This window comes from Urocitellus parryii, chromosome 5, assembly GCF_045843805.1.
Source record: "Urocitellus parryii isolate mUroPar1 chromosome 5, mUroPar1.hap1, whole genome shotgun sequence".
NCBI lineage: Eukaryota > Metazoa > Chordata > Mammalia > Rodentia > Sciuridae > Urocitellus > Urocitellus parryii.
Genome location: NC_135535.1, coordinates 176,378,897 through 176,392,978, shown reverse-complemented (window position 1 = coordinate 176,392,978; position 14,082 = coordinate 176,378,897). Strand labels below are relative to the sequence as shown.

General features: G+C 37.6%; 1 protein-coding gene across 8 annotated transcripts in view; it reads left to right on the top strand.

The window, feature by feature from the left end:
- The window catches only part of Cpeb3 (cytoplasmic polyadenylation element binding protein 3), a 180,548-nt gene that overhangs the window by 125,820 nt on the left and 40,646 nt on the right, over positions 1–14,082 (top strand). For all 8 annotated transcript variants that reach the window (XM_077798707.1, XM_026397363.2, XM_077798710.1 and 5 more), the window contains one exon: positions 9,685–9,803. In XM_077798707.1, the coding sequence (XP_077654833.1) occupies positions 9,685–9,803 (119 nt within the window). The remainder of the gene's footprint in view (positions 1–9,684; positions 9,804–14,082) is intronic.

Here is a 14,082-nt window from a genome sequence, read left to right as displayed (position 1 = left end):
CTCCCACGCCCCCAGTCTGGTCTTAGTTTTCTTTGGTCAGGCACTTGTTAGAACTGACTGTGACTAGAATTGATAGATTGGCAGACTTCACAAAGATCTCTTTATATAGGGAATGTGTGATTATGTAAACAGAATAGATTTTAAGCCCAAATGCTCCAGGTCACTGCCCTGGACTGCAGAAACTTCACTAAGAACACAAGAAGTAGATCGCCGATTTTCATCTCTGAGGTACTTCTATTTAGCCAACTTGTTTTCTTGTTCATTCCCAACTATCCCCATCACTAAGCAGCTCACTAAGCAGCAAGCCCACAAAGAAGTAGTTATTGGTGTAATAGAAAACACAAATCAGGTTAGAACTGAAATGGTAGAGTCTTAGCCCTATTTAGTAAATACAGTAAAAGAAGTGTTTATTCTAACTCCAAGGGGAATATTTAGGAATCCATAGATGATATTCTATCTGCAGAGTCATTTACATTTTAACTTAAGCTAATTTCTCCTATGGGAATGCTTTCTCCATGTTTTAACCCATGTATATCACTAAGGTCCGGCCAATATGCAAGCACCTACAAACTTAATTTCTTCATCTGTATCTTACTTACTGAAAGTAATTTCTCTGTGAAGTTCAAATTATTTTTTTCCAAAGCTGGAAATTGAATCCAGGACCTCCAGCATACTAGGCAAGTATGAGCTATATCCCCAGCCCTGAGGAACTTTTAAAAGTATGTTTTAAAAAAAATAATTTCTAGGCCAGGTACAGTGGCACCTGCCTGTAATTCCAGCTACTCAGGACACTGGGGCAGGAGAATTGGAAGTTTGAGGCCAACCTCAGCTATTTATCAAGGCCCTAAGCAACTTAGCGAGACCCTGATTCAAAAAAAAGTCTGGGGATATAGCTCAGTAATAAAGTGGACCTGGGTTCAATCCCCAGTACCCCAACTGCAAAATAAGAAAGAAAAATAGAGCAATTTATCCATGTCTTATTTACTGAAAGTAAATTATTTACTGAAAATAATCTTACTGTGAAGTTAACATTTCTTTTTTTTTTTTTTTTTGTGGTGCTAGGGATTGAACTCAGGGCCTTGTGCATATGAGGCAAGCACTCTACCAACTGAGCGAAGTTAACTTTTTTTTTAATAAATATTTTATTAATTGTTGATGGATCTTTATTTATTTATATGTGGTGCTGAGGATCAAACCCAGTGCCTCACACGTGATAGGCAAGTGCTCTACCACTGAGCCACAACCCCAGTCCTTATGAAGTTAACTTTTAAAAACATATTTTAAAAAATAATTCTTAGGTGGCACACACCTGTAACCCCAGCTTCTCGGGGGATTGAGGCAGGAAGATTGTAAATTTGAAGCCAGCCTCAGCCATTTAGCAAGATTCTCAGCAACTTAGATCCTGTCTTGAAATAAAAAATAAAAAGGACTGGGGAGGAAGCCTAGTGGTAGAGCACCCATAGGTTTAATCCTCAGTATCCCCTCCAACAACAACAACAATAATAATAATTGGTAAGATTTTTAATGCATTATTTCTCTATGTACTTATTCCTCATAAACTTCTTGTACTAGCATGTATAATATATACCTTGATAACAAGGATTTGTTCCTGTCAGTTTTTTCCCTGCAGTGCCTTGGGCACATAATGAGAGTTAATACATCTTACAGAACAAATGTTCTCATCCAAGAGGAAAATGAGTAAGAGAACTAGTTTATAGACCTACGGTGCTTTCCAGGCATCAGGCAGAGGATTGGTGAGCTGATTATTTACTCCTAGTTCTAGGTGCTAACCCATGACTCTATTCAGTGTTCTCCAAGTGAGCCAGTCCTTGGGCCTTTCCATGCCATGGCCTGTTCTTTTCCTGAACTTGGAATACTCTTACTTCCTGCAAAGTAATCATCCCCCAGCTTAGGGGCATGATTTGGCTTTTGCACTATGACTTTCCCTGATATTTGGATAAATCTACTCCATTTGTTTCTTACTTGTGTTCCATAGGACATACCCCTAACATAATACTTTTCATGTTATTAGTCATTTATTTACAGGCTGAATTTTTCTAGGACAGGGTTTTTCTTTGGCTTGTTTATCTTTGTAGCTTCAGTGCCTAGCATCCTGCCTCACACTTCCTAAATATTTTTGGTTCTTTTGAATTGAATCCAAAGACAAGTCTCCTGAGGCAAACCAGGTAAATCCTCTGACCTGTAAGCCAAGGTCAAAAAGAATGTTTAGAACAGAGTGTGCCAAAAAAGTCTGAACTCAGGCAGTGCTAGCTGGGGAGATGTCCTTCAGACCTCTCTAGGAAGGTCATTGGTAATTAGGGAGCCTGGACTTTGTGAGAGGAGAGAGCTTTCTGCCTGTCCAGGCCAGCCATGGACCTTTCCTTCAAGGGCTGGTCTGTCTTACTCAGAAACCAGTCACCCCTTGGTCTGTTGCCATTTTATTAATGCAGCCAGGGAACAGCCCCATAAGCTGGAATTGTTTTCCCATTTGTAGTTGTTACTTGAAACATAAATCACCAATAGCATTTGTTAACTTTAAGTCTTTTTTTTTAATCAAACACCTTTTTATATAGTGAGGAAGTATATTACCTTCTTCTCCTGAAAAATCTTGCAGTTTTATCAAATTTTTTCACTAATTTGTACTTTGATGAATTCTAGACCTAAAAAGAAGTTGTAAAAATAGTGTAATGAATACCTATATAGAGTCTTCTTCCAGATTTACCAGTTGTTAGCATTTTCCATATTTACTTTCTCTTTATTTTTTTTCTCAGTGACCCATTTAAGAGTATGTTGTAAATGTCAAGATCCCTCACTCTTTAGCATGTCTTATGAGAACAAAAACTATCTAGATTGCTCCAGTAATGTCTTTTAGCACTGTTTAAAAAAGAAGAAAGAAAGAAAGAAAGAAACCAAGATCCAAAGTCTAGACTTGGCAGTTAGTTACTTGTTGTATCTTTTAAATTTTTAATTTGGACAGATCCCTCAGCTTTTGACTTTTAAATCATTTGAAGAATCCATGCCAGTTGCTTTATAGAATATCCTTTCATCTGGAATTGTCTGATTGTCTCCTCACATTGAGATTCAGGTCAAACAATGTTAGCAGAAGATCAGGATGCACTGAAGACACAGTGCAGGAGTCACCTGGTGTCAGTTTGCCTTTTATTGGTGATATTAAATTTGATCATTTAGTTAAGATGGTGTCTGCCACATTCTTGATTGTAAAAGTATCGTTTTTCTTTCTTTGTAAATGTTGATTTTTCTGTGAAGTGATACTTTAAGATTATATGAATATCTTGTTTTCTCCCCTTAAATCCACCTTTTTTTCTTTTTCCTTTTTATTGATGTATTATAATTATACATGGCAGTATGATTCATTGTTATATATTCATACGTGCACACAATATAACAGTATAATTTGGTCAATTTCATTCCCTAGTACTGTCCCTTTTCCTTTCCTCCTCACCACCCAGTGGTTTTGGAATCCATTTAAGATTCTCGGGCTGGGGATACTATGGGTCAGTGGCTGAGTACATCCTTAGCATGTCTAAGGCCCTGGGATCTGCTCTTTAACTTCCTGAAGAGCCTTCATTTTATTTATTTATTTATTTGTTTGTTTGTTTGTTTGTTTGTTTATTTATTTAGTTGTAGTTGGACACAAAACCTTTATTTCACTCATTTATTTTTTATGTGATTCTGAGGATCGAACCCAGGGTCTCACGCGTGTGAGCCACAACCCCAGCCCTAGCCTTCATTTTAAATGCACGATTTAAGAATTGAAAATCAATAATCAACTTTGTTCAATATAACTTTGATTGACCTAAATACAACTACATGGGGCTGGAGTTGTGGTTCAGTGGTAGAGTGCTCAATTGGCACATGTGAGGCACTGGGTTTGATCCTCGGCACCACGAAAATAAATAAATGTACTGTGTCCATCTACAACTAAAAAAAAAGTTTTTAAATAAATAAATAAACTAAATGAATCCTCCCCTAGTTATTTTGAAATTCATGATTTCAACTCTACATTATATGTTTTTTGTGGATTTTGGAGCTATTAACTCTAAATAGGACTTAAATTATAGGACTAAAGCATAGGTGACTTACTCTAACACTGTCAAATGGTCACTGTCACAGGAACATTTTAAAGGCAAGTCCTTTTTTATTAGTGACATAAAAATTTTTATCTAGCCATTTTTTAGGTGAGACAGTATAAATTAATGGATATGAGTGAGGGCTCTGGATCCTGACCTAGGGCACTCCACCACTGAGCCGTATCCCCGGCCCTGTTTTGTATCTTATGTAGAGACAGGTTCTCACTGAGTTGCTAATCACCTTACTTTTGCTGAGGTTGGATTTGAACTCTGAATCCTTTTGCCTTTGCCTCTGGGATTACAGGTGTGTGCCACTGTGCCTGGCTGACCTAGGTTTTAACTCCAAATTCAATCCCTAGATTTTAATCAGAGTCCTTTAACCTCTTAGAGCTCGAATTTCTTCATCTATAAAATGATAATAACAACTATATTTACCTCATATTGTTATTGTGAGGGTGAAATGAGCTCACACATATAATATGTGTATTAGCAAAGTGCCTGGAACAGGGCTGGGGATATAGCTCAGTTGGTAGAGTGCTTGCCTCACATGCACAAGGCCCTGGGTTCACTCCCCAACACCACAAAAAAAAAAAAAAAAGCCTGGAACATTGTGAGTACTTAGTAAAGTTGTTGGTGATTGTTATTTTTACTATGGATTAAATATTTTGAAAAATTATGTATTTAAGAACTGAGGAAGCTTTTCTTTTTTTTTTTTTTAAGGCAGCTAAGAACATTTTGGAGGTTGTTATTCTTAATGTGTTCCCAGGTATTAAGAGAAAAAAATTTTAATTAAATTTACCCTTCAAAAATGTGGCCAAATAAAATGGAATTATCCTAATTAAGTTTTTTTCCCCCAACTTTCCTGTGCCTTTTTCCCCCAAGAAAATTGTACTTGTCAATCATTCTCATCCTAAAGTCCCTTGCTGTTCTACCCTTCTTCCTCCAACCTATTTGGTACCAGTGAGAAAACAAGGAATTTCCTTCCATCCATTCTACTTGTCATCCCAGGGTCATGATACTGACAGTGGGCAAGAATTCCTCCTGTTCCCTCTAAAAGCCATGTCTCCTCCCATAGACTGTTCCTAGGCTAAGGGCCTCCCACAGCTCACCACATTTCTGAAGCCCCCACACACTCCTCAAGTCACTATTTCTGAAATTGGAGGAATTTTATAATCCTTTTATCTGTTACTGGCTCAGAGTTACAAGGGAGAACTGAGGGAGTTGACAAGTTTTGGGTCAAGTGTTCTATTTTGTTTTTTATGCCTTCCAAACTAATAGAACAACCTGCCATCAATAGAATGATTAGAGAAGCTGTATTTATAGGTATAATCAGCTTTTAAAGAATGTATTAAAATTAGCAAATAATACTACCCCTGACAGTTCTCTCTTGGTAGAAATGGCTAGGAATATGTGAAAGTAGATATTCAGTCACCTTATTGTTTGTTTATGGTAATATTCAGCATATCTTCAGAATCTTTAATTAGGACTTTTCTTCAGTATCTAGGTTACTTCCCTTTACTCACCAAAAACTTATAGAGGGAAAATAGAAAGTGCACATCATTAGTTTAATTCTAATTTTTATAATGAGACTATATGAAATAACCCAATTTTAATTTTTTTTATCATACAAATAATTGAAAGTGCTGAAAATGAAAAATCAACACTTGCAGGACCCCCTAGTTCATAAAGCACCTTTATATATATTATCTTACAACCTACATTTCTGTAAAATAATCAGGACAAATACTTAATTTCTTCATTTTATAGAGAAAAGAGCCTGAATCTCAAAAATGTTAAATTAATTTTCAAGATCATGGTACTTGAGATTAAACTCAGGGCCTCACGCATGCTAGGCAAGTGCTGTATCATTGACCTAAATCCCCGTTTCTTTTGTTTTGTTTTGTTTTGTTTCATTTTATGACAGGGTCTTACTAAATTGCCCATGCTGACTCTGAAGTTGAAATCCTCTTCCTCAGCCTCCCAAGCAGTTGGGATTACAGGCATGTGCCCTCATACCCAGCTTCAAGTTCATGGTACTTTCATTTAATAGATGACTTCAAACAAGACACTTGATTCCCAGTGCAGTTTTCTAAACTGTAATAAAACAATTAAAATAGTGTCTGCTTCCATAGGGTGTGTGTGAAGATGAATCGAGTTAATACATACAAGGCATTTAGGTCAGTGCCTGGTGTAAACATTCAATAAATGTTAGCTGTTACTATCATACAGCTAGTAAATGTTAGGACTTTAGCTAAATCCAGCCCTCCTGACTCCTGATCCAGGACTCTTCTTGGATCAGGAGTACCATGTGGAATTTACTCTTTAGTGAATCATTGATTTAATTTCTACCTTACATTGACCTTGTTATTCTTGAGGATATCCTTTTGTCCATTAGTTACTTTGAACTTATATTTACTTGTCAAGATCAAGGGGGAAATGGGTTTGAAGAATTCTTTCTTCCTGAGTTTAAAAAATTCTGTAATTTCTCTTGTCATCAGGATATGCTTGACCATAAGGTATCAAGCATTTTAGTTAGGCAAGGTTTTCGTGGATGGCTTATGGGTATTCTGGTAAGTTTTATTTTGGTGGGAAGAAAAGTGGAAGGAAATTGTTAGATTACAGCTCAGAGGGGTGTTCAGACACATCCTTTATCTGTAGTCCTAACAGATATTATCAATGTAGAGACTTTGGAAAAGATTGTTTTGACACAAAATTATTTGTTGTAAAATAACCATCCTGAAGAAATTGGTAAACTATGATGGACTGTTACCTGGGAAAGGTGAAAAAGGTTTTTATATGTCTTTTCTCTTGGTATTAATATTTGTAACAGGCTTTTACTTGTGAGTCATAGTTGTTTTTACTTGTCTACTGCCAGTGTAGACATCTATGGCTATGATATAGGTCTATGTGAAAATCTGCTTGCTTTTGTGGTAACTACTTAGGTGCTATAGAGAGACAACTTCCCTTTCTCTGATGCTCAAGGGTGACTCAAAACTGGAGTTGATGTGGGAGATAGCAGAGAGGGTGAGCAGTGGTGTGGAAGAAAGGTGCTGTCAGCTGGAGGCCTTCCAGAGGAAAGGAACTGGAGAAAGCCCCAACTCACTGAGTACTGTACTACTCAGATACACTCCCTTCTCCTTATTATGTTTTATTTTGAGGTAGGGTCTTGCTAAGTTGCCAAGGTTGGCCTGGAACTTGCAATCCTCCTGCCTCAACCTCCCCAGTTGCTGGGTTTATAAGCATGTGTTGCCATGCTTGGCTTCCAGGCCTTTTTGATATGACTGTGCATAATGTACAAACAAATGGGCTTCTCTCCAAGGGTAAGATACTCAGTATACTTCCTTATGACCTTTGTGGAAGTTCTGTACCAGAATTTAGCCTGGTAAGATAGGAGTTTTAAGGGGACTTTCCAGACCTCCTTTTTGTGATATTTGCATTTTTTAACTCATTTCTAATATTCTCTAGACATGTAGAATTAATGTTCTTACACTAAATTAAAACACTGAATTTCTAATAAAGTCCCCAGGACTTGTTGATAGTTTGATACTGTTTGCAAAAGAGAGGAGAAAGAAATGATGTATTATCTTTTCTACTTTTTCAGTTAGGTTTTATTTTTCTTGCCTAGTCACCTACTGAATCTTTTGACCCTGCTAGCCTGGGAACAAAGTCCAGAAAACAGCTCTAAGTCCTAACACTAGAAAGCCTCTTTCTTATAGCTGCCAGCCCACCCATTCAGCTAGGTGCATTCGCCTGTGTGCTGGCTTTTGCCTGTTACAATGGCCACTTCCTGGTGTTTTGTGAAGTAGCTCATCTTTTTCCTGCTGTGCTTACCTGGATACTCTCTATGTGGATGAAGGTTTGAAGAAAAGTCTAAATAAAAGAACAGCAATTACCACTGCTGCTGTCATTATGTGACGATTTTATTACCTACCGGGACACAAGAAGACTTTGATTTATAGCCAGTTGATTGTGAATTAAAAATCTTTGTATGATGTATAAGAATCTTCTGTATATTAGGGTTCTTGTCCTTCTCCACCATTTACATTGTTCCAGCAAACAAAGCACCAGAAAACAGTATTGGTGATGATTTTCTTTGAGGTCAGTAGCAGGACTGGGAATTGGGGTGACAGCTGAGAGATTTAGCAAAGCTATTAGGGTTGTAAAGAGGATGAATAGTTGAGTAATCAGGCTTAGAGTTGCTCATGATGGGCCTTTGCTCAGCTGCCATTCATGAATGCCATTGTGGCAACAAGTGTCAGAGTTGGCCCCCTGAACATCTGTTGTTCTCTTTGAAGTCTTTGCCGATTCTCCTAAATCAGAGTCCTCAGGGCTCCTGTGGCACTGCCTCCAGCCCACCCCACTTTTCTCCCTCAGCTTTGTAGTTATAGTTTTTTCCAAATATCTGCTTATTCTGCTCCATAAGTCTCTTGACTTCAGGAATCTGGTCTCACTCATTTCAGTGTTCTCATAATGCATAGACCATGTCCCACTTGTAATAATTAATCAATAAATCTTACTGAATTAAACTATCAATAGGTTGACTATAGTTCACAATGAGTTGTTTATTTTTATTGGTGTTGGGGATTAAATCAGGGCTTCTAACATGTAGGTAGTGTGCTCTATCACTGAGTAATACCCTCAGCCCTATATATTTTCTAAAGAACTAGGATAGAGAAGTTTAAAGCTTCCCAACACAAAGAAGTGATAACTGTTTTAAGGAGAGGAAAATGCTGATTCCCTGTATTTGATCATTATACATTATACATATATATCAGCTTATGACACTATGCCCCTAAATATGTACAATTACTATGTGCAATAAAGGATACAGTTTTAAAAACTGACTGTGTCCAGGGAAATCCTGCAATTAATGTTCATGTTTATAGATAATATATTATGCTAGGAAGGTAACCCTAAGAAAAGTAGCAGTAGTAGCAGTTTTAATATGTAAAAATCAACTTTATTGAGGTGTAACTCACATACTATACAGTTTACCAACTTAATATGTATAGTTCATTGCTTTTTAGTATGTCCACAGAGTTTTACAACCATCACCACAGTCAATTTTAGAAAAGTTTTATCATTCCCAAAGGAAACTCTGTGTCTGTTCCCTGTAGCCCTCCAGTTACAGGTACCACTAATCTATTATTTGTCTTAATTTGCCTATTCTGGATATGATATTTTGGTCTGGCTTCTTTCAGTTAGCATAATATTTTCAAGGCTTGGTGGAAATTGGAGGCAAGTGATGCTTATTTCCTGGCTGCTAGTTGTGGTTCATGCCTAGGGTGAATCTACCTGCCCTCATTAATCATGATGAGACCTAGTTAGAAGAAATTCCATAGAGGTGTTCTGAGCTTGCTCCCCTGAGTAAAAGGTAATGTTGGAGCACCCAGCTAGCTCAGTCAGGGATGTTTAAGCAAGGTAATGTCATGCACACCTAGCATAGTGCCTGGCACATGGGCGTCTCAAGTCTCTTTGTCCCACTTGAATGTCTTAAATTTTAGTAAAAATTTGTCAAAATGAAGCAACAGACAGGTACTTTGAGTTTAATTTACTGATTCCTCCCTGTCCCTTTGTTTTTGTTCTCCCCAAGGCTATGCGTTTCTGCTCTTCCAGGAGGAGAGCTCAGTACAAGCCTTGATAGATGCCTGCCTAGAAGAAGATGGGAAACTGTACCTGTGTGTGTCAAGTCCCACCATCAAGGACAAACCGGTAAGTAATATGCAGTCACCTGGTGCTTTTCCAGAGCATGTATGCAATTGGAATAACTGACCACCTCCTCCTTATATCAGGAACGCTAGTAACTGCGATTTTCTTACCTGGGTTGACCTTGCTGTGCAGTAGAGCTGGACTATTGCTGGTGATGGGAAGCTAATAACAAATTGTTCCAAATTTCATGTTATACTTTTGGGACCACACAGAAAAATATGTTCCCTTGTCATCTACTTTACAACTCTGGTAAACTAATTCCTATTTAAAGAACTCTGAATCAGAATAAAAATAATGTTCTTAGTGGTCTTTGTAGCTGGTTTCTGTCATTTCAGATCAAGGACAGGAGTAATTTGTTTTAAAAATATCATAGTTGTTAATGTTTATGAGCCTTTGAATGTATGGCTTTGTATGGAATGATACCCATAGCTGGCAAAATGAGCTTTCTGGGCCAGGAGCTTACACTCTAAGCTAGAGGATTTCAACAGGGCAAGAGAGAGAGAGAGAGGGGATGGAGATTATGGAGCTGAAACCATAAATTAATGTGTACTTATACAGAATTTGTGGTTAAGAGATTGTGGCTCTTGAGCCACAGTGTGAGTAAATCATTAGGTGAAAAAGGTACTAGTAGAGAAAGAATAGGACTATGTTCAAAACAGAAGAAAAGAGCTTGGTTTAATTAGCAGATCCATGGGAAGTTGAAAGGGCAGGGTGGGGTCAAGGATTGGTGCTAGCATAGGAAATAGAGTAAAAATGGTGATACAGATTAGGCAAGAGGATGAAGCTACATTATCACTGTAAACTTGCATCAAAGGTATAGGGCTTTGACAGCTCAGTATATTCTGAGACATGTGTCTGGGGAAAGAGTTGGGGTTTGACCTTGAAGTTCCCAGTTTGACTCTTGACTCTATCATTTAAATATCTCTTGGCTCAGAATAGTCATCTGATCCTTGCTGAATTGTAGTTTCCTCAGATAATAAATAGGAAGAACATTCACTCTTCTCTGGATTATTGAGAGACTCGAATAAGAGGAGGATGAATGTGAAAACATTTGGTTAAGGTCAGGTACTTGTGCAGATATAATTGGCTATTGTTATCAGTCCTATATCATGCTCTGTGATTCAGGAGACCAAGGTTAGAGTCCAGCTACATCTTTTGAAAAGAGCAGGGTTTACAAATGGTTGTGAAACAATGATATTGAGAGTTGGTCACCTATAAAGGGGAGAGTGCAGCATATAAAGCAGAAGAGGGAATTGCTGAAGAATGGGGATATTGAGTTATAAAAGAGTGATTAATGCCGAAAAAGAAACAAGGATTTTAACCAGTGGGAAAGTGCCACTGTAATTTTCAAATTCTGGGACCATTGCCAGATTTTTGGATAACAACAGTGACTGTGTTGGATAGGGTAGCTATACAGGTGGGGAAACAGCAGGTGGGGAAAAGAGTAGGGAACCTTTGTTATCTTTGCTCTTTAAACAGTCTGGAGGGGTTGTATATGATGTGGGAGAAGTGAGGAATGACAGAATGGAGTGTGCAGTATTTCATCTGAATAAATAATAAAGCCAAAATAACTTCTTTTTCTTTTGAGTAATATGAACTTAGAAAATGTATGCCAAATTCGATAGGGTCAAATGTCTGAGAGGTAAATAATCAACCTCCAGAGAGCTTTTGCCACTGGTGGGAGGGCAGTGGGAATGAAGTAGGAAGGGTTAAGATAGAATTGGTCATGTGCAATTAGGAGAGGATTAGAAATATATTTTTTTATATTAAAAAAGACAAAGGTGTACAGGTGTACATTGAGGTAATTATGTTTACAGTAGGGAAGATGCTATTAAATTGAGGTGAAGAAATTGGAAATGAGCAGGCAAGGCTTATAGACCTTGGATGAGTCATGTCACTGGCTCTGTAGGGGAAGGAGAACAATGTGCCTTACAATCTCTCACGTGGACAGGACTATCTTGAGCAGGGAGCAAGCTATAATGGCTGCAGATGTAGGTGGTAGGAGGCAGCACCATTGCTGCTGGGTATTTTCACTCTAAACACATGTGTTACCCTTAGTTTAAAAAACTTTTGAAGATAATTAGTTTAATTATCTGTTTAGGAAATGTTTGTGGGGAAACTAACTTTGTGTGTCTGCAAAACTCTACCTTACTGCATTTTTCATTTTCTGAGCTCAAGTGAAATAGTTTTATTGGAGCTTGGTGAATTCTCAATGGTGGATTGCCAATCACATATTTCTTAGACCCAGGCATACTCAGAATTTCCACCATAAATAGTTTGTATAAAATTTAGGATGGGAAAAAACATCTCTAGACACCTGTCATTTTAACAAACTAAATCCCATTTTTGGTTCCAGTTCTTTTGGTACCATATTTGATATCCCGTTCTTGGCGTTAGCTCTATATCCACCACTCCAAGCCTCATTTGGTGAAATAGGTTGTGGTACATTCCACTTTTTTGTGAATGGTCCCACAGAAAGTGAGAGCTGGGTTGAACCTTTAGGAGTACATGAGGACCTTGGAGAAAGCCATTGGAAATTTCCAAGGAAAATTCAACCTTTGTAGCTCATTCACTAAACATTTTGAGCTATGGCTCTTTCTTATTCCTTTATCTTGGCAAGCCTTTATTTGCTAGCTTCCAGGATCCCAGTGCCCTCATTCTTATCCTTCTTGGATTTTTCATTGGAAACACAACATGTTCCAAAATGGCCTAAAGATTTTCTATACTTTGTCCTTCTCCCTTACCCTTTCCCCTCAAATCACACTCCCATTCTCTTCAAGTGGGTCAGATCAGTTAGATTGTTTTCCTAATTAGAAGTTGATTGCAAAGTCCCTTCTAACTTATCTTGTCCAGAGTCATGTTTGTTTGTTTGTTTTTGTTGTTGTTGTTTTGTTTGTTTTTTAACTCAAATGAATCCCAAATTGATGAATTTTAGGTTATATGGGGAGATATTTTTGGTCAGTGATTATCTTCCATTAAATGGAAGTCTACTCAGACTCTCCCATTTATAGGACTGATCCTAAAAGATGGCAGAAGGAATTGTATTTGGGGCCTGATTAAGTGACTTCTCGGTCCCAAAGAATGGGAAGAGAAATTGGCAAGAAAGGGAGCTATTGCAAAACTTCTAGGTATGTGACTTTTTTCACTCCTTCAGTGAGAGAAGTTCCATAGGACAGGTGTCCCAGGCATCCCAGAAGACAGCTGTGACTGTGTGCTTCCAGTAAAGCAGCCTTTGTGTGAGTGTTCCCTCTCATCAAGGTGATTCTACTTTTTGAATGTATGAATAGATTAACCTGAAGGTTCAGTACAGCAAGCTGATAGAGCAAGAGATCTAGCAGGGTCTAGCAGAGATAAGAACTGAAAAAGAGTAAGCTTGAGAAGAAGGCAAAGGAGATGCTAATAATTCTTACCTGCTAGAACACTGCCATAAGAGATGTGGGATGGCAAACACCTGGAAAGGAGTATCAGTGAAGTTTTCTGCTTCCTTGTCACAATCTAAAGCACAATCACAATTTATATGAAATATGACAGATTGATTTTGCTATATGTTTAAAAACTGGATTACTGAATTGAAGTGTGTTTATGTAGGTTAGTTCTTTAGCTTATAGCTCAGGGAACATAGTCATCCACCTAAAACTTGAAAAACAAAAGTTGAAAAAAGTGGGGATAAAGTAAAGAAGCTGGAAATAGAGGCTGGTTTAATTTTTCAGTTTTTAATTTTGCCCAATCTATCTATTATTCTGGTTTCTCTTGCTCCTACTTAAACATACATCAGGGAGATCTCTAGCACTTTTAATCATTCCTCCTTGGTTATGAAAACAATTTATATCCTTTTCTTGGAATTAAGACCTTCCCAGTTGATCTTTAAAATTTTTCTAAGCTTAGCTTTTTCTGCTTTTCTTCGAACCCCATATTCAATCAAAATGAAATATTTCTACTATCTCAAATTCTAAAGCCTACCCTAATTTCTAAGACCCCTCTTAAATGCCATCTCTTTCCCTCCTTTATTACTACACTGTCTGTAGTGAAGCATACCTATTATGATACCTGTCTCCAACCCCACACAGAGCCATCTTTTTTGAATAGTGTGCCTTCCATGTTTGAGTGACTACTGAGGTTAAGGCAGAATACTGGTTACTGTGAGTCAGAACGGATATGAACCAACATAAGAATCTATGCCCAAAAAGATAATAGTATAACAGGTAGATAAAACATGTATATAAATATAGAAAAGTATTTACTGACCCTGGCATGTATTCTCAAATATTTGTTAAATTAATAA